Source organism: Heterocephalus glaber, unplaced genomic scaffold (assembly GCF_053883595.1).
Source record: "Heterocephalus glaber isolate CG9 unplaced genomic scaffold, H.glaber_assembly_v1.0 deba00001724, whole genome shotgun sequence".
NCBI classification, from domain to species: Eukaryota; Metazoa; Chordata; class Mammalia; order Rodentia; family Bathyergidae; genus Heterocephalus; species Heterocephalus glaber.
The window spans coordinates 5,628,631-5,649,678 of record NW_028258435.1 but is presented as its reverse complement, the minus strand read 5'-3'; the positions used below and the strand labels follow the sequence as shown (position 1 = coordinate 5,649,678).

At 52.0% G+C, this 21,048-nt stretch overlaps 1 protein-coding gene across 18 annotated transcripts in view; it reads left to right on the top strand.

The window, feature by feature from the left end:
- The window catches only part of Myt1l (myelin transcription factor 1 like), a 385,446-nt gene that overhangs the window by 352,603 nt on the left and 11,795 nt on the right, over positions 1 to 21,048 (top strand). For 17 of the 18 annotated variants that reach the window (XM_021247219.2, XM_021247217.2, XM_087199650.1 and 14 more), the window contains 3 exons: positions 9,035 to 9,097; positions 14,354 to 14,437; positions 15,135 to 15,356. In XM_021247219.2, the coding sequence (XP_021102878.2) occupies positions 9,035 to 9,097; positions 14,354 to 14,437; positions 15,135 to 15,356 (369 nt within the window). Of the gene's footprint in view, positions 1 to 2,017; positions 2,108 to 9,034; positions 9,098 to 14,353; positions 14,438 to 15,134; positions 15,357 to 21,048 lie in introns of those variants that run through there. The other variant, XR_015446741.1, reaches the window with a different exon arrangement.

Sequence of the window (21,048 nt, the reverse complement as noted above, 5' to 3'; positions counted from 1 at the left end):
AATTCCCTCTCCCTTCCTTTCCTCTTTTCTCCTTTCCTCCCACTTTCCTTACTCATCCTGATTTCCTGCAGGTCAGCGGAGGCTCAGCCCTGGGCCCAACACCTCTGACTGCTGACCACTTCTTGCCAGGCCTCCTCACAATCAAGGGGAAGGCACAAGAATCAGGAGAAAAACTGTGTTGTTTTTAGGCGCCACAGATGGTGATATCCTTGACACACTGGTCTAAATAAATCTTAAAAGTCACTTTCATACTATCTTCCCCACTCTCCCCAGTTCTGTAAGACCTGAAATGTCCATAGCAATTGATTCATCAACAGTGCAGACCAGGGACGTGACCTTCCCCCCAGAAGTGAGGGACAGGTCACACAATAGCCACAGGATGGGAGGAGCGAAGGTGGGAATATGTAGATTCTACTCACAGAGAGGGCCTGGAGGAGGACAGCAGAGAATTTCTTACAACCCTGACTCCCGTGTGACCACTAGTAAGCTACCTTCTCTGATTCAAATCTATTTCCTTGCCTGTAAAATAAGGACATTGATTGATCTATTTCTAAAACCTCTCACAAAATTAAGTCTGTGAAGTCCTTGTCAGTTTGACCCCCCTCCCCAAAAGAAGCCATATTTGCAACAAGGAGAAAAGACAGATTTTGTAAGACGGATATAATTCTGTTTTTATAGAATAAAGGACTTAAAGGGGAGACAATAAACTAAAGATAAAAGCTTTAAAAGCAGAGAGTTATAAATAAGAGAAGAGGGCAGGAGGCAGCACTGGGGAAGAGAGAGAAGGCTGAGAATCCTAAGGTTGTGTCTACACAGGGTGCATGTGGAGTGTGGAACCCTTTAATTTCTCCTGATTAGAATTTTTAAAAAGATTCTTCTGGGAGATAAGATAGGAACTTCAAAAACTAAAAGATCCATTCACTTGACACACATAGAAACAAACAGACAGGAACAAGAGTAAGAAGAATGTTAAAGATTAGGAGCATCGTCCCAGCTACCAAGAAAACATGTGTACCCTGCCTGCTGTTCCCATAACCCGCCTCTCCCAGGGCTGGCCAAGGTCAGAGCGAGCTGACCTGCTTTTCAGTGCTAGAAATGCCTTCTCCACTCAGCTGACAAGCATGCTAAGCCATCCGTGGACAGAGACACGGATTGCCCTCCTGGGCCACGGTGGGTTTGGACACTCAATGCAGCGGGGCTCTCCAGCACTCTGGGCTCTGTCTGCATCCTTAGGTCGGGGGCACCAAGTGTGAGCTGTCCCGACTTGGTGGCCAGGCCTTGCAGAGGGGGAGTGTGAGTTGCTGTGTGTGGCTGCCTGTGGGCCTGGAGCGGTGTCAGCCAGAGGAGCGTTGTGGATGTGGTCGATTTCCGTCTATCTTGAATGCAGCCCTGCTGTTCATGGTGTGGAGAAGATGGTTGTGGTCAAGGAGAAATCCTTCCAAACAGTCCCCTGCCTCTCCCTGTCCTGTCCCCATCAACAGAGTCAATGAGTCAGTGGTCAGTGGTGAGCACCAACTCACCCTTGCCTGTCGATGACTTATCATCAAGATCAGGGGCATAAGTTCACCAATGACTTCCACTCCTAGAGGTAGGACCTTGGTGAGAGAGCTCACCCTGGTCCATCTCAGGGTAAAGTAGATGCATTCATCTAGCCAGAAAGGAATCCCCTGCATCCATCTACATGCCATCATTACACTTTGCCTCTCACTATATAAACGGCACTGACTGCCCCAGACCTCCATTAGCAACCGAAGGTGAGTACTTCCGGGCCCAGCCCCCCAGCCCTGGCTGGGACCCAATGCATGTCAGATGCAGCCCCCACCCCGCATCGGGAGCGTTTGGTGAATGTGTCAGGCCCTGAATGTACCCCTGACCCCGGAGAGGGCTGGCGGTGAGGAGTGGTGGTTCTGTGGCCTTGAGTCAGCTGCGCCAGTCACCTTTTGTATTTTTTTTTTTTTGCATGGGTCCTCCGAGTCCAATTCCAATTCTGACTGCAGCTGCCCCGCCTCTTGTTTAGCTGGCCCACTGCTGCTGGACGTGCATGTGCTCTGGCAGCAGTTTCCCTGGACACACCCTGTTAAATGAAGGGGACATCAGGATGTGCTAGGTACGTTCTGCCGCACTGGACAGGAGCCGCCTGACTGCTGGATGTATCTGGGACGCTATCCGCTGTCCAGCAGTTTTCAGTGTTGGCACCGAGGGGTCTGAGCTAGGTGTCCACCCTCAACTGCAAGGGCAGCATGTGCCACGCAGATGACCTATGAGTTAGGACCTTAGGCTGCATGACGGAAGGACCTGGAATACAGCACTGCATGCAGCATGAGACACAGCTGCCAGGCAGCCCGGCGTGCACCCACAGAACCCTCCAGCAGCTCGAGGGTCCTGCAGAAACGCAGCTTGTGCGGGGCAGGCTCTCTCCTCGCCACTCCACGGTGGGTTCCATGCCCCTTATCAGCCAGTGATGAAACCAAAAGCCAGTGCAGCGTATACCCCCCAGGCCACTCCAGGGCCACCCGAGTCAGGGACAGGGGAAGGCAGGATTCACTCCGTGCCGGTCAGATGCTCTGAGTCAAAAATAAACCTATTGCCAATGGCTGTGCAGGAAGCTCGCTGTCAGGTGAGCCTTGCAGAATGTCATGTGTGCTCTGGCTAGGACAGCTGGCCACACACTACCTGACCATGTTTGGGCCAATGTTGGGCCACATACACCACACTGGTCTCACAGCATTGTCAGGGAGCTGGAAAACACCTGATGCTTCATATTTTTACCTTACTTTTCTATGTTTAGACAGGGCTAGATGTACACACAGATACCATGGTGTTCTAGCCGCCTACAGAACTCAGGGTGGTAACACTCAATGTGTTGTGTGCCCTGGCTGCACCATGTACACACTGCCCATGCGTGCTGGCAGAAGGCTGCACCAGCTGGGTTTACCCACCTGCCCCCTGTGACCCTGGGGCAGCAGCATATCCCTGACCCTACATCTCTAGAACTCATCCCCAGTATTGAAGGACCCACTGTACTGGGCATCCTGGAGCCAGTAAGGTCCCTGCGCCCCTGGTGGCTGCCTGAGTCACCCACTCACCAGCACAGTGCCAATGTTCTATCAGCCACGAGTCCCACCTAGGACTTTTGAGTGTTAGCTCAGTTTTCACATTCCCTGGCTCAGAGAGTCAGTGAGCTCCTCGCTGGCGGCAGCGGGTGTGGGTATCTGTGGGGTCTCCCAGCATGGGGGTCCCGGGTCTGAGGAGCCGAGCACAATGTGGGTCCTCCACGGGGTCTGGTCGAGGGGTCCCTGTGCACCCCAGGGAAGCATAGGTCTGCCCCCCAGATACCCAGCTGGGGAAGCAAGGAAGAGGCAGGGCAGGCAGGGAGAGGGTCCACCCGAGGAGGGCACGCAGGCCCAGCGTGGGGTCCCCGTCCTGGGTGCTGAGTAAAGGAGGGACAAAGCTTCGCATGTGCATACCTCACATTGTATTTTGAAGAAAGAGAAAGTCTTGAGCACCTGATAAATTGCAAAAGGACTTATAAGATTCTGTCCTTTTCGGAGTTTTAGGCAATATTTTAAGAAATTGGCCAGAAGTTTATACTGCCTATAATTGCCTATTTCTTTCCATTTGGGGGCAGAGTGGCAGAGCTGTAGAGTAAGAATGAGCATATATCGTCTGCGTTTTAATATCTTTATTCGACAGCCAGGTATGGTGGCACAGGCCTATAATCCCAGCACTTAGGAGGCTGAGGCAGGACATAGCTGTGAGTTTGAGGCCAGCCTGCGCTACATAGTAAGTTCAAGGCCAGCCCAGACTACACAGTGAGACCTTGTCTCAAAAAGAAAAAAGGGCTGGGGATTTAGCTCAGTGGTTCTGCCGCCTGCCTTGCAAGCGCAAGGTCCCAAGTTCGATCCCCAGTACCAAAAAAAGGAAACAAAATGTCTTTGTTTTGTTTTGTCCCTTTCTACATTTCCTGTTTCCCATTTATGGCAGAAAGAATGAAAATAAATATTCTTTTAGAACTACATGCATGCGATAAAACATTATACACATAGCTAGAATCATTCTGACTTCCAAATGGGGTTAGCTACTATAGACATGATTTTACATTTATAGGCCTAATTTTACATTTTTATGATTTCTTTTAAATTCGAGGGCGCTGAGAAAAAAGTATATTTCTTCATACTTTGTATTTTACTAATTAAGATAAGAGCTGCCATGTAACAAAAGAATAAAAAAGACCCTACTCAAGGGCTCCCCTTGAGATTCTTCGAAATACCTCATCCAGCATTTCATGTCCTTGTTTCAAATACTCGGGGTTTTTCTGTGTGTCTTAGCCATTGAGCTCCACATCAAGGCATGTTTTTAAGCCAGGCTTCTGGGGTCAACTGAGCAGGAAGCAGGCTGCCTCGGAGATCAGAGTGCAGGTAGAGTTCCATCAGGCCTGCAGAACTCGGCCTTTGTTTACAAAATTTTAAAAGTAAAGGGCTGGGGATTTAGCTCAGTGGTTCCGGTGCCTGCCTCACAAGTGCAAGGACCCGAGTTCGATCCGGGTACCAAAAAAAAAAATTTTAAAGTAAGCAATTGACCCTATCAAGAGGAAAAGCCATGGACTACTTCCGGTACTTCTCCTGCATGGTGTGTGGGATGCAGCAGACATGCCTGATAACAATGAGAAGCTCACTCCAGGGCCCTGCACAGAGGGGACATCCTGCCTGTCAGTGTGACCCTACTCTCCAAGTACAGGAATCCCCAGCTGTCTGACCCACATTGTTGGGGTGCTGTAGGGAGTCCCTAACTTGCATTGCTCATGGGCTTGGCGAGAAGTGGGTCCCCTGCTCAGCCCACCTCCAACAGCAAGCCTACTTCCTGTGCACAGTCCTGTAACCAGAGGCCACGCCCATCCCAAAGAATGTCATGTCGGAACAGGACTCTGAGCCTTGATTTAAGCATCATCATTGCTTTCTTTTTGGAAAACAGAGGGAGAGATGGTAGAAGAGAGAGGAAGATGGTCTGGTGAATAATTAACCAGGCGGGAAGCAGCGGTTCAGTGCTACTGCCACTTCCAGGCTGTGGTTTTGCAAGGGGAGAAAAACACAGTGCTGAGTACAGAGGTTTGTGTATTGCTGAGGACAAATCAAAGGAAGATTTGAGATGCATGGTGGCTGTCCCATCTTTGTGATGTGTGCCAATGCAAAATCGCATGACATTTTTTTCTCTTTGTGGCACTGGGGATTGAACCCACGGCCTTTGCACCCAATTATATCACCAACCCTTTTTAATTACTTTGAGACTGCATCTCACTGAGTTGCTCTGGCAGGATTGGAACTTGCAGTTGCCCTGCCTCAGCCCCGCATTGTGCTGGGATTACAGGCATGCACCACTGTGCCCCGCTGGCTTTGGTGATTATATATTCTAGGGCACAGGTATCAAATTTGTCTTCAATGTCAGAAGATATATCTGATGACCTCTAAGAAGATAGATCTGATGACAATTCTTTTAAAGGTTCAGTATTTTCTTAGTAGTGAATAAGAAAGAGAAACCCAAAAGCACAAGGGATAGGGGGCTCTCGGATTTGGGGCTCTCTCTGGCATCTTAGATGTACAAAGGCAACAGGAACATGGCTCCTACTACTGAAAAGAGCAACTGTCACAAGGCCAGAAAGCACACATTTGTGCGGGCTCCTGGATTTGTTCTTTTTTAAGATGTTGCCTGCATCTGTATGTCACACAAATTAAGCACTGCTTAAAATATTTTAGTACGATTTTTCTATCACCATTTAAAAATGTTAATACCAGACCAATTTGCCCAGCCAGACACTAATAGGTGCCACCAAAAATTATATTCTGTTATTGTTGCTCAATGTCAAGGCAAATGTAAGACCAAGATAGTGCAAGCAGATCAAGAATATTTTTGTCTTGAGTATATCTGAGAGGCAGCAAGCACAGATTTCAAGATTATTTATTCATCAGTTTCTTCCTCTGAGTGTTTTTACCCTCAGTACCTTTGTACTAGAAAAGAAAAATATATAGATAAGGCCAAGTGTTTGATGTTGTACAACTCTGCATCCTTAGCTATAAGGACTTAAACCTGCCCAAGTACTGTTGCTCACGGTAACAACTAGGAAAGCAAGAAGGAACAGAGTGTCCTTTAAGATCCCTTCTGCTGCTCCTGCAGCTGGCACTCCAGTGCTAGCAGCCTCCAGCAAGGAGCTGAGACCTGTTTCCATGGAAATGCAGCCCAGCTCCTGCGGTTCAGACCCACACTGTGCTCACAGGCTGCCTTCCACTCCATTCTCAGAGATTCTGCTGGCCCCACATGGGCCCGCCTCAAGGAGCACTGTACTGGATGGGCGGGCACCCATCGATTTCCGTGAATCGACTGATCCCACCCCAGCTCCATCCTCTGATCCTGGAGCCCATGACCTCTGAGAGACCAATTCCCTTTGTTAGATGAGCAATCGCTTCCTCACCCATAATGGCAGAAAACTGTGCTGCGCATGTTGAGATTTCTAATTTTTAATTCACAAAAGAATTTTTTTTCTTATTAGTGTGCATGTTTAGAATGCATCATAAGTACCATTGTTTTAGGGGATTGGTGCACATAGAATAAAGGAGAGGCGGTAGGAAACAGGGAGACAGACTTATTGGAGATTTCTTAAAGCTAAGAAATCTGTATGTAAATGTAAGAATTTTAAAAAGCATTAAGGTCTTGAACAATCACAGAAATAAACCCCAGAGCTTCTGGAAGGACCAGCTCACACCGTGCCCTGCAGCCTTCTGTGGTCTGCAGGCGCCACCTAATGGTGCAGAGCTGAACTTACAGAAAGATAGGGGCCCCTTCTGGCTCCCTTCTAGTCTCAGAGCTGGGGTGCAAGCCGCCCCGCCCCACCCCCGCTCTCCAACCACCCTGGAGCCCTGGAAATGAAACAGAGTTTAAAGAGAGAAAGACCTCTTTCTCTTTTTCTCCCAACACAGTGAAAACCCTGAAAATGAACAAAATCAGTAATGTTTGTCTGTTTTCAAGGTGAAAAAGGAAAGTTAAAACACTCCTTTTCTTACTGAACAATAAATTAGACATTTGTAAAAGGTAGTTTAACATGTATATGGCTACAAAGAGGTTTTTATAGGTAATGAGATTGGATTTTCATTCATATTAGTTATAAAACTGTGCTTTAACTTTGAAAATATAACACCCTTCACCCCCACCAAAGGAAGACATGGAAACTGTGTAGCCGTATTAAAAAGAGTACCTTTTACATAAATTTACACTAAATACTTAACTTAGGAAGAGTTTATAAATCATTTTCCTTAAGAAAAAAAAGGCCACCAAATATATCTTCCTGTCTAGGGGGAACACATGTACGTTGGCACATTTCCAAAACAGACACTTGGGTAAAGATTAGCTTCTCTGAGAATGATTTTGCTCTCTGTAAATTCCCCTCCCTTGTGAGCATCCCAGGGTTGTCCCCCTATCCAGGCCAAGTGTCCTTTGGAAAATCAGGTACTTAACTTCAGTCAGTTACTTTATTCTGAGAAAATGCTTAGCAATTGACTGGATGGTCTTGGGATCCAGCTTTACATGGATCTAGTACATAAACACAGTTGTCACTTTATCAAAAATCAGCTCCACGGTCTGCTCTGGAGTTCTTGCTTTGAAATGTGGATTCGCTTTAAAATACCACAATCATTTTTCCCTGCAAGCTCCTATTTTAAACATCCCAGTTCCTGATGAGCTGAGGGTATTCACAGGCACCCAGCCAAGATTCCTACACTTCCCCTTCCTTCAATTAGTTTTTATTCTCCCACGGCATGGACCATAAATTGAGCTCCAACTTTGAATTTAAGTTGTTAGAGAAGGAAAATACTGATTTCTGTGCTCTAAAACCTGGAATCACATTCCCTTCTCAGGACTAAAGGGGAAATAGAAAATACCTGAATGCTGAAAATTGTTTACACACCTAAGTGTCGAGGTGCAACATTCACACTTGAAGTTTGTCCAGTTTGCTGTATTTTCCTGACACTCTCATCTGATCTGCAGGGAACCACCAAAGGGTGGACTGTGCCAGCCTACCTCGAGCATCCACTACCCAGAGTGACGTTCTAAGGGGAATGGGCGGTGCCTCTGCAGTACACGTCTATGTCATATTTAAAATGTGTGATTTTGCCTTTGACAAGATTTCAGACCCTCACTGAGTAGGGATGCGCACAGAGTGTGATCTGAGCAGCACTACTAAGAGATCATATTGCTCATCATAGGCCTTCATCCTTGTTACTTTTGGAGGGTTTCAAATCTAAAGGAAAGAAGAAATTTTTTTCTTAATTTTTGTCCCTTAATTTTTACACTCAAGGTAGCACAACATTGATGGACCAGCTTAAAGCGAAAATATTTTGTGGTCCTATGCTCAGGCCATTCTGTAACCCCTGCCAACTTGGCCGGGTGCATCCCAGTCTGTCTCCTACACTGCAATCCCAGTCATCGAACATGACAAAGATTTCAGGGAGTCTCAAGCCTGCCGAAGTGTCCAGGGACAGTCACTGACCTACATCCCGAAGCCCAAGTCCCCCAGGCTGGCAGGAGCTGTAGGAATTGGTCCAGGGACCCCTGACTAAGACCAGGATCTTGCCCACAGTGTAAACTTGTCTTGTGTTTGCCTCTTACGTGCGTTGCTGTAATGACAAACCCCACTGTTAGCTGGCTTCCACTGAACTTAGAGTAGTGATGGGGGAAGGAGACCCAGGGTATTTGAAGGGAACAGACATTCTGGAGTCCACAGCCTAGTGGCCAAGGAGGTATGTGGAGTCCTAGGCAGACACAAACCACACTCCTCCTGGAAATGTCCTTGCACTTGGAAAGAAGGGGTTGTGAGTAGAAGGTTTGGATGCAACCATGGTGACACTAGGCTGGGGGCTCCCAGCTCAAGTCTGCCTTTCCATGGGAAGATTGAGGAATAAAGATTTACTTTTTGGACAGATAAGAAGTTAATTGTTCTTGGGTTGGATTTCACTTGAGTCGGTTATCCAATTTGCATTCTTTCCTGCAGGTGCCCCACACCTGGCTGTGACGGTTCAGGACACATCACCGGCAACTATGCTTCTCATCGGAGGTATGTTGGAACATGTTCTTCCCCTCTGACACAATCTCTCTCTGGGTGGAAGCTCCAAACCTGGGCTCTGAAGCAGGCTCAGCTTGGCTGCAGGGGTAAAATTGAAGATCTGGGCTCCTAGGGCCAGGAAGCTGTCCCTAAAGGTCTTACCCACCAGCCCTAATACAGCCTGTGGCTCCACGAAGAAACATTTCCAGCTCTGCAGCAGGCTGCTTTTCAAGGAGAAGGAGTAAAGGAGAAAGATCCTCCTCTTGTGTTGTAAGATCTCTGAGAAAGGTCCCTGGGAGACCAGCATCCTCACGTGCTGAGAGCTAATCCTATAAACACCAAGCAAGCTACAGTGATGCACAGTTATTGTGAGCAGGATGCTACAGAAATGGATACTACAGAAATGTTGCACTTTCCAAATTCTAGGTACAGTCCCCCAAAGAAATGGGAGAGTCTAAAATACGGCATAGAGACCAGACATAGGAAATCACAAAGAATCCATACTGCAGCCAGGGAACAGTGTGTCAGCACTTGTCTAATTTTAGAGAATCAACAGGAGCTGTAGAAAAAGATTCACCCAAATATCATTAAACATGGCAAGGGGGACTCAGGGCCACTACAGCAGGGTCCTGCAGGTGGACACTGGCCACCACTGGCTTCCACCCTGAACCAGTGGGGATCCACAGCCATGTGAAGTCACTAAGGATGCACCGAGGATGAGGACATGATGGGACATGTCAGTGTCACTGCTGCAGGCAGGCCGGGTGAGTGAGGCCAGGGCTGTAGAGCACCAAGGTGAGATTTTCCTCACACTGACACAGTGGGATTCTCCCTCACCCTGGACTCTGCCCAGACAGAGAGAGGAGCCCAAGGTCAGGCTGGGATCAGAGGAGCCTGGCTCAAATTCAGGCAGAGGACAGTCTTTGTCAGCTCACTGTCCACACCGTGGAGAAAGTCCTACCTGGGCTCATATCATATGGCCCATGTCATTAAGTCAGGGCCAACAGGGCCAGGGTCAGGGCAGGAATGTTACCGAACTCAGACCAACAGCGCAGCCTCCTGTGAGACACGGCTGCACTCAGCCCATCCCTGAACTAAGGTTAGGAGTGCGGTGCCTTTCCTGCCTCTAGAGTTCACCTTGCAATGTGTGTGTCCAAAAGTAGAGTACTTCTGCTTCAAACACAGGAAGGAGAGGGAGGGAGGCAAAGAGAGAGGGAAAGAGAAAGGGAGGGAGGGAGGTCGGTCAGGACAGCCACAGCAAGTCAGAGATTAGTCGTATCCCGCAGTCTCAGGGCCACTCAGTGCACATCTGGAGAGTCATGAGATCCGCTGCCTGTGCAATGAGCCCATGAGTGACCAGATCCCGGGGCTGTCAACGTGGGGATGCCCAGCTGGCCGGGCTGGATCCAGGGCAGGACTCACATGGTGACCATCCTAAGGTTCCAACTGCACCCACGTTTCTGTGCTCAAAGCCCTGCTGAGCCCGTGCATGTCTGTGAGAAGAACCAGCTGCGACGGCACCCAGGGCCACCCAGGCACACAGCTCACCGGGGTCCCCCAGGCCGGCAAAGACATCTCTGCTCTTCTCCATGTTGTAGCCACTCGGGCCCAGAGACTGTAGGCCGGTCCTGTGCGCTTGGGGTGCCAAGCAGCACTCCAGACTCCAGATGCTCCCTCTCCTGTCCACCAGGGATCCCCAGTCACAGGACGGGCAGCACAGGTTGTGGACAGGATGATGAGGTCATTCCTAAGGATTTCCAAGGTCAGCAGACTGGTTTAGATTCAATAAAAGTTTAAAAAACACTCCAGTTAAATATGAAAAGTCAAGGTCATTCTATGTCAGTTTTATTTAACTTATCTTAGAAATGTCACAACTCCAGCATTTTATAAATCCACACAACTAAAAGTGTCCATTCCCTGGTCACTTCCTATCCAAATGTCTGTTTTTCTACTGTTTTATCTGGGAGAGGTGGGTTGACATCATTTGAATTCACTCATCAGTTTAAACAATTTTATTCATTCCACTTATAACAGACGGTATTTATACAACGCAAACTTGGGATTCAAGTATAACAAGTTTAAATTGAAGCTGAGCAGATCCTTCCAGGGTTGATCGCTGGAATTGGAAAGTCAGTTTATGTTTTGGGCAAATCTGAGCTCAGCATACAGCCCTAGAAAGGATTTAGGGAAGAGAAAGAAGAGCACGTTGTGATATCATTTATTCTAGTAACAACTTCCCTTGCATGGAGGTTTGAATGCAGTCAAACATTTTATTAAACAAAAGTTTGCATTCAGTTAGTTCTTACATAAATGACCCCGGAAAGCAAACCCGGGGCTTGCAATGAAGCAGGCTGATCTCTAAACCCAAGGTGGCTGCTGAAGACAAACAGAAGCCAACAGTTAGATAAGAACCTTGGATCTTGATGGCCACAGGCCTGTTCCTCTTCTGATGTCTTCCCAGAAACACCTAGCCCTGCAAATTATACAGAAAATTTTTCTTAACTTAACTTAATCATCCACTGCCTTTCCTCCCAAATATGCCACAATTCAACTCAGTTTTGAGTTTGGGCATCTCCTGCTTCATGGGCTACAGTAAGAACTAAGCAGCAGAAAAGGGCCCGAGCCTGCCACTGGTCCCAAGGACTCCTGGTGCTGGGGCTGTCCCCCTCTGCTCGAAGCAGGAGGTCGGTCTGGGGTCCAGGTGGCCTCTGTGCCCTGGCTGCACTGCCCTCTCTGCTCCAGGAACTGGGGGAGGGGGCTTCCTGGCCATTCCTCCCGCCCTGCTGCTGTCAGGCAGTCATGGTGTCTGACTGGGAGGAATCTGAGCCTCCCAGAGTCAGGGATGGGCCTGGAGCCCGTGCTGTCTGGCAAAGCCACCTCTCCGCACACCTGCCTGCCTGGAGTGGACTTTGACGGTCTCAGGGGCGACATCTGGGAAAGCGGGCCCTGGCTATCCGAGGGCCCGACTGCAGCTCGCCTTTGTGTCTGGATGGTTTTCATGGTGCTCCAGCTTCCTCTCTCTCTGGCACATCGAGCTTCTCCCAGAGCTCCTGTGGGACTCTTCTCGGACCCTCACCAGGACTTCCTGCTGAGGCAGTTTTCACACACACACACACACACACACACACACACACAGGACCACCCTGCCCTCCTGCTTCCAGCAGGCACACTCATCCTCCCCTCGTCTCTGCCCCCGGCCATTGCTGGGCTTTGCAACAGGATCCTGCAAATTCCAGGAGACCCCAAAGCCCTGGGGCTGCTACTCCAGGGCAGAAGCAATGTCTCCGCACCCCAGTATCTCACCAACCAACTGCACCCCTCGAATAACACAAGACGCAGTTTACTGAGCACTCACCATGTAGGAAGCACTGTGCTGAGTCTCTGGCATGCACAGCCTGACCCCGAGAGGCTCATGAACCCCGTCATGAGAGGAAACAAGGGCACACAGATGCTGCTCGCCTGCCCATAGATTCCTGCATCCTCCTTCCAGGGGCCCTTTAGATCTTTTATGATACAAAACATCCACCCTCCAGACAGACCCATCTGCTGCTCAGTTCCCTTATGCTCTGGGCATCCACACAGGTACCCCAAAGCCCTTGTGTGAGTGAATGGAGGCATCATCAGGTCCTGGGGGTACAGTGAAGACATCAGGCTTGTTGGCCCATGGAGCATAAGGAGGAAGCTTTCCCTGGAGCTCCTGAGGCCCCTACCACAGAATCACCAATTTGAGGAGAAGGAGGAGGAGGAGAAAGAGAGGGAGGAGGAGGGAGAGGCGTCTTCAGGTTCCCAGCAGCTGTGACTGTGTTCTCACCAAGTGAAGCCTGGAGTGAGAGAGACCCTGCCTGAAGACAGAGACAGGTCCCCATCCTGAGAAGCCACCTTGAAGCAGGAGGTGGCAGGCTGGGCCCCTTTCCGCCAGCACACTGGGCGGGGGAGGGTTGAGGACTCGGCTCACTGGGAACCCCGGGCTGCTCTCCGCACTGCCCTCTGGGCCCTGAGGGGCCCTGCCTCCTTCCTGTGTCAGGCACCTCACTTGTCTCCTCCTCATGTTCAGACACTCACCACGCCTGGACCACTCTGAATGGCGGGAGTGACCTTTCAGCAGTCTGTCTGGGGTGCATCGATACCACCTCCAGGCCATGCCCCACCCCCACCCCGGGTAGCCACAGTGTGGTCCATTTTCATGTCTGTGTTTTTTGTTTTGTTTGGGGTTTTTTTTTCATTTGTTCTGTTTTGGTACCAGGGATCGAACTCAGGACCTTGCGCTTGCAAGGCAGGCGTGGTACCACTGAGCTAAATCCCCAGCCCTGTTTGTTCTGTTATTTTGGCACAGGGGATGGAACCCAGGGCCTTCATACTGAGCTCCACCCCAGCCCTTTTATTTTTTATTTGGGGATAAGGTCTTGCTAAGTAGCTAAGTAGCCCAGGCTGGGCTCAAACTTGAGGTAACTCCTGCCTCTGCCTCCCAGAGTGCTGAGAATACAGCTTGTGCCAGCACAACTGGCTTTCAGGTCCACTTTTTTAGGCAGAAAAAGAGATTTAACTGAATTTAGACACTGAACCAGTCTTCCTTGCATGTCCCTGACTTTCTGGGCCTCGGCTAGGGGTAGGGAAAGGCCTCTTGTTTTCATCAAGCATGAAAATCAGCAAGAAGCGAGTCACAGAGAGTGTCCCACCTGTGATAAAACCTTGCTCAGGAGAACAAGTGCCCGAGTCCCTGGACTTGTGTGGCCAGGACGCTGAGGAAGAGCACGGTGGCTCCTGCACGAGCAGGGACACAACCAGGCACTGGGGGGAACGCAGCCACCCTGCCGCCCTGCTCCTGTGTCTGTTCGGCCATGTTTCCAGCAGCTACCTAGCTGTCAAGGCTCCATGCAGTGCCCTGGGCTAGGGCTTGGGACACAGGTGCACACACGCATGGCTGCCTCTCCCTGGGACAGCCACTCTGAGGAGCCCAGATGAGGACAGCAAGTCGGGGACAGGGAGGGCTCCAGGGATGGCCCCAATGTCTTGGGGAGGGCCGAGGGCCAGCAGATGGATCCACAGAGCCAAGATTGCCTGCCACCGAGGCACTGGGGACGGCTCAGAAGTGAGGAGTAGGGGACAACATTGACAGGGGCTGGATGAGGACTGTTCCTTCCAGAGATCAGAAAATGAAGTGAGCTTGCCCGGCCTCCCTCACCCCCTGCCCCTCGCCCTCTCGGTGGCCAGGACAGAAACTTTTCCCGAATCGAAGAGAGGTGTTTCTGACTCGCATCTCTCCTTCAGCCTTTCAGGGTGCCCGAGAGCGAAGAAGAGCGGGATCCGGATAGCACAGAGCAAAGAAGACAAAGAGGATCAGGAACCCATCAGGTAGGGGCCCTCTGAGGCCAAGGTGCTCAGGGTGGCTCGAGGAGAGGAAGAGCCCTGGAGCACAGGGGCATCCGATGAGGTCAGGGAGACCAAGCCAAGGAGTCCCAAGGGTGTCACCGGCTGCCGTGCACGTGACCAAAGACACAGGAAACTTCCTCTCCCTAACAGAGCTCGTGGGGAAGGCAGGCTCATGGGAGAGTGAGATGGCAGTGAACACAACATCCAAGTGACGATCTTACTGCTATGCCGGCTTAACAGTCCCTCAATTCCACCCTGCCTCTCCCGGGACAGCCCCCTGTCCAGCAAGTGTCTGCCGTGCACCAGTGCCCAGGTCTCAAAAGCCGTGCAAGAGCGGGACACGGTGGCGCAGACCTGTGATCCCAGCACTCGGGAGGCTGAGGCAGGAGGATTCCATGTTCAAGTCCAGCCTGAGCAACGTCGTGAAACCCTGTCTCAAAAAATAAAAAGGGCTGGGGGCTGCTGTCCCTGAGCGGCCCCGGGTGGTTCTGCCAGGGTGAACTATCTCCCCACACCACTAGGTGGCATCTCTGGGCAACTTTCCCTCTTCTTTCTCCTCTGCTCCAGTCGTCACGCGTGGTCCTCTTCTTCAGCCAGGCTGCTCTGGCTATGTGGTGGAGCCCACTGGCCCGTCGGGGACACAAAGGCAGTTCGTCCCCTGTCTCTTGTCTCCGTCCAGGTGTCCTGTCCCCGGCTGTGACGGTCAAGGCCACATCACGGGGAAGTACGCGTCCCACCGCAGCGCCTCGGGGTGCCCATTGGCGGCCAAGCGGCAGAAAGATGGGTACCTCAATGGCTCGCAGTTCTCCTGGAAGTCGGTGAAGACGGAAGGCATGTCCTGCCCCACGCCGGGCTGCGACGGCTCGGGCCACGTCAGCGGCAGCTTCCTCACGCACCGCAGGTGGGTTCCGCGCAGGACCGGTGGGCGGCCAGTTCCAGAGCCCTAGAACGCTCAAGGAGATTTTCTTTAATGATTGCAGAAATTCCAGCTCAGGGAGAAAATGCAGATGGTAGAAATGTGCTCAAGAACAAAAACAGAACGTTCTTTTCCTGCCTGGACTTCTCAAGTCCTTTACAAAGCGAGTGGCCCTGTCTTCTCAGAGACACTGTCCTTGAACAGAAAATTGTGCACACACATACCTGGGTGCCATCTGCCCCGTTTCTATACAAGCAGGGCGCTCTGTCTCCTCCCTCTCTGCTCAAGGGCGGAGCTCTCTGCCCACCGAACATCCGGGGCCTCCCCAGGCCTGGCCAGCTCCCCCAGACACCCCCACCTGCCTCCCTGGGGTTCCGAGGCCACGGGCCCCTGCAGTGACCCCCTTCTGCATCTGTAGGTTCTAGTGCAGTCGGCGCTGCAGGAAGCCATGCCCAAGCAGGGACGCCAGGTTTAAACTGTTGACGGCTGAGGCCAAAACTCCCTCATCTGAGTTTCCCCCTCCCCACAACTTCAGCTCTTGGTGAAATGTTTGGAAACTTGGAAAGTCCTGCTGGGAAGGCACCAGCGTAAGGACGAGAGTGGCTTCTAAGGTAGCGCACTCAAGGCCGCCGTGTGTTTCCCTGGGGAAAGCTGAACTTCCCAAGTGCTAACTCCGCGGTGGAGGCCCCACTCCCGGGAACAGTGTTCCTCTTGCTTGGCTTTTGTCAGTTTGATGTTCAGATGCAAATCCGGGGCGCTGTGTGGCTGAGGCCACTCCTGTCTCCACACCTAGGATCAGTTGGCACACTAGGGTCTGGAGAAGGAGCTCGAGAGACCCCAGCTTGTGACACCCTGCAGAGGCTGGGGTGCCCTGGCTCAGGTCCTTGGAGGCCTACAAGCAGCTGGGCTCCTTCTCTGCCCCACCACTCCCCTAGGGGGGAAGGAACGCCCCTGCCTGGGGTCTGCTGCCGGCCAATCCCCTACTTCCTGTGTATCCTTTTTGCAAAGGAGGCCACGTACACGGCGTGTGCTGCGAGGAGCCCTGAATGTGCCCATGTGATCCTGGGGCATGGGCCACACTCCCAGGCTGGGGTGCCCGGGCCATTGGCCCCCACTCTTCCCCAGCAGTCTGTGTGCCTGAGCTCCCCACCCGGTCCCAGGCTGTCACACCCCCTTTCGGGGCCACAGAGGCCCAGGGCATTCGTGATGACTCCCAACCCCGGTGGGCCTCTCTGCCAAGCCCAGGGCCCGGTGAGTGTGGGGAGCCCAAAGGATCAAGACTCTTCTCCGAGTCCGGCCTGCCGGGGGAGCCGAGAGGAGCTGGGGAAAGCAGGCACTCTCCCTACAGGAGAATATCCTCAGGCCTCCCTATGCCGCTGGCCCCGGGGTCCCAAGGAGGGAAGGAGACCACGAGTGGGCCCTGAGCACCAACGTGCAGGGTGTCTGGATGCACGGAGGGACTGGCGCCCCCCACGGGTGTTTAGTGTACACACAGGGAGGGGTGATGCAGCCCGGAGCAGTGCCCATCTTGATTTGTTTTGTTTTTATCATTGTGGTAAAATATACATACAGTAGAATTTACCACCTTAGCCATGTGCAGGGTATGGTTCTGTGGGGTGAGAGTCCACATGGCTGGAGATTTTCCCATCCCCTCTGCAGCAATCCCTGTGCCCACCCTGCCCCAGAGGCCACCACCCCCTGCCTTCTCTCTGAATCTGACAGCCATGGGGATGTGTGACTCTTGCAGTGTGACTCATGCAGTGCTTGTCCTGCTGTGATCGGCTCGTCTCTCAGCATGACACCCCATGTACATCTGTGTTGTAGTCTGTGTCAGGATTTCTTCCTTTTTCATGGCCGAATAATATTCCATCATATGTAGATCAGGTTTTATCTGTTGAACAAGCTTCCATTGACTTTATTAGGTGGCCAAAGTATCCTTTTCTGAAAATCCAATGATTTTAATCCCATACAAGAGCACAGCTAAGCATAGGAAGGCAAGCTTTTTGGAGAGACTATATCACAGATGCCCATGGCCTTCCCTGGGCAGAGCAGGGCAGAGGAGTGGCAGGGGAGGGCTGGCCTCGTGGTGACACGAAGACCTCAGATCCAAGACAGATGCATTGGGAACATGCCAAGGAGAAGCAGGCACCCTGCATGGGTGAAGCAGCACACGAACTACGGTTTTGCGCAGCGCCCACCTCAGAGTCGATGTTGAAGGTGTGTCTGAGTGTGCGAGGCTCTGTGCGCCTCCCCCGGGGGGACACGAGGGGCTGTGGCCCCGAGGCTCACCTGGGGTCTCAGAAGCCATCGCCATGGATACGGCATTGAACACACTCGTGGCTGTCTCTTATTCCACTTAGTAAATTTAGTAGAATTCTCCGGAATCCCCAATTCTCATTCCAAAACCCAGACAGGCTCAGAAGTAAGCCAAACTTCTCACGCAGCCTCGACAAAGACTCGTGTTCTTCCAAGTCATTTCCGAGACCCTCGTAGGCCCTCTGCCAGGGTCACTTGACATCATCTGTTTTTCTTCACTTCCTCTCCCGTGCCTATTAAATGAGGACACAGCCTGTTTTAGAATGTTTGTTTTACTTGATATTTCCTAAGGGGATTGTGGCAGGGCTAAGTCATCGAGTTGAGAACTTCCTTTGTGAGTTGTTTTTATCAATCAGATGGTTGAACTGAACCCAAGGTCAGGCTAGGGAGGCCCCACAGCCCAGGCAGCTCATGCAGGAGTCGGAACAGGATGGGGCCCAGGAGACAGAGCTTCCCAGAGCTGTTTCCACCCGAAGCCCAGAGACTTACACGGGGGTGACCAGGGTCCCATCGGGAGCAGCAGGGCACATCCTTATCCTGCAGGCTGTCACCGAGGCAAGGGGATTGGGGTGCAGGGCCTGTGGTCCCAAGGGAACCTCTTGTGCCTAGAGATCCCAGCACCGCAGTTCATGCATAAATGTGCACGAACAGCCTGCGAGGCTGCCCAGGGCCTGCTGAGTCCTCCACACAGAGGACTGTGGCAGTCACTGGGAGAGGGTGTGGCCCTCCCTGTGAGCTCCATGCCACGAGGAGAAGGGCTGGGACTCGGCCAGGCCACAGCTTCATCGTGGATTGGTCCTTCTGCAAGCTCCAGCTCGGGACACTCACTGGGTCCCAGCCTTGGGACACATCACCACTGGTCTTGGGAGAAAAGGCACCCTCTCTGGGGACAACACCACCCTTGGCCACCTTGAGGACCTATCCCTGTCTGCAGACAGCAGGGGCAGGATCCTTGCTCTCTCTGCTGTAGCAAGGGCCCCTCCCTTCTCTGAAGCCCCCTCCTGCTTTTGAGGGGCTGGGCCTGAGGGTGGGGTGGGAAGACACCACCAAGGTGACCTCTGGACCCATGGTGGGTTTTGTTTCCGTCCTTGGATTTACAGCCCAAACAAAGAGGTCTCCCCCAGGCCTCCGCGTCTCAGTCCACAGGAAGTGGGGCAAGGGAGAGCGGTCCCCAAGGCAGGCCTTCCAGGAGCCGAGGTCCTCCCTGGCTTGGGGGTGCCATGTCCACCTAGCAAGCCGTGTGCCAGACAGAACTGCAAGGACCCTGCCCCGGAGGGACCCCCTGGACCCACTTCAGCCATCAGCCCTTCAGCAACAGCCCAGTGCCCATCTGACCTGGTGCCACTTCCGGAACAGAGAGAAGAGCAGTGTTTCTGCTAGACCCAGGCCCAGACTCTGGTCGGACATTTGTCTGTTAGCAGAGGAGGCTGAGCAGGGGCATGCATGCTGAGAACTGCAGAGCTTCCCCTGTGCTCAGGCGAAGATGTCCACAAGGGTTGGGGACCTGAGTGGCATCGTGTGGGGACACCTCCCCCACAGAATCCAGGGCCGACCAAGCTCAGCTGTCCCCCTGGTGAACCGGTGCCCCCGCCTGACTGATGCCCACCCTGCGCTGATGCTGCATTTGATGCCACCTTCACCACGACCTGGGAGCACCATGGATGCTCTGCTTCCTTTATGTCGTCCCATATCTCAGCACTTGGGAAGGGAGCTCTGCCAACATCTGTCTCTCACTCTGTGTCCCCCGGGGCCCAGGAAAAGCTCGAAGCCACAGGTCACATCTGTTGAGCTCCTCAGCCCGGGACAGCAGAGCCTCTGGCCCACCGTCCACCAGGGTAGGACCCAACCACGCCTTATTTTTGCAGGAATCTCTGAAGCACTTTCCCACTTGCTCCCTCACTCCCCTCTCCCTGGGGCCCTGGAAGTATCTGACAGCTGTGGGGTGAATATCTGGAAAAGGAAGCAATCTCTTTGAAAACCTACGGTTTGTTATGAGATCAAAAAAAGAGAGAGAGAATAGAGAGCATATTAAAAGTAATTGTGTTCCTATTCCAAGAAAAATATGTTTTTTAAAAAAATAAAATGGAGAGCTGGATGTGGTGGAGCACGCCTGTAATCCCAGCACTCAGGAGGCTGAGGCAGAAGGATCACTGCAAGTTTGAAACCAGCCTGGGCTACATAGTGAGACCCTGCCTAAAAAAAATAAATATATAAATAAAAATAAATTGGAAAGTCATTTAGAGAGTTAAAGCTACAGAAGTCTTCCATACCTTGTAAAGAGCTGTGTAAAGGGGATAAAATATGTCTCTAAACCCAAGAGATGAACAATTCGGAGGCTTAATAACCAGCTCATAAGAGTTTCTGAGAAAGTTGAGAGAATGGAGAAAGAGAGAGAAAGAAAATAACCAAAGAAAGGAAATAAAGAACCCTCGGTGCAGAGACCATGGGAGCCCCACGGAGAGGCCTGGCAGAGGCCACTGAGCAGCGGAGAAGAGGCTCCTACCCGGAGCAGGACAGGGCCTTGCTGGGTGGAGACTCCAGCCAACAGCTCTGTTCACGGAGGCGGTGGCTCCCAGGAGCACCCTCTTTTCAAGGCCTTTCAAGAGATCAGGCCAGGCCCATCTGCGTGTTCATCTCCTCCACTGAGCAGGGATGTGACTGCTGCACAAAACACCTTCCCAGTCAGGCTGGGCTGAGTGTGTGGCCTCCCAAGGTGGAGCATACAGCTCCTGCAGATGGCCGTGCCCTAGTTCATCACCACAAAATCTGGAAGGGTGGACGGCCGGGAGAGAGATGGACAGGAAGACAGAGTAAAGGAGTGCTGGCCATGTTCTCAACAGCAACCGGAAGCTAGAAACACTAGCAACGCTGGAACTGCACCCTTTAAAGCTCCAAGAACTATTGCCACCTAGAACTCTCCGCTCAGTCACACTGTAGGTCAGGCACCAGGCAGAGATCCATTGAGGCCACCTCTCCTTCTCTCTCCTGCCTGGGGAGGGGGGTCTCCCCTGCACCCCCACCACCCCAGCCCATGCCAGCCTCCTCCACCAGCTTGGGAAGGGCTCCCCACCTCCTTTCCAGCCTTCTGCAGATGTTCTTTGTCCTCCATGAGCTCCCAGGAAGCAAACCCCAGGGCACGAGCTCTGGATCAAACTCTTCCCATTCTTCGTTACTGCCCAGAGAGTGGGTCCGGGCCACCCCTGCCATCTGCCGCTCTTCCCTCACTCTGCCCTGGCCTCCCAAATTCAAGCCTCCAGATGTTCCACTCCTGTCCCACCTGCCCTCCTGGTTCTCCTCCCTGCAGGCCAATACTCCAGGGCAAACATCTGCCAGATTTTCCGTGGCATCCTTTAAGGAGGAA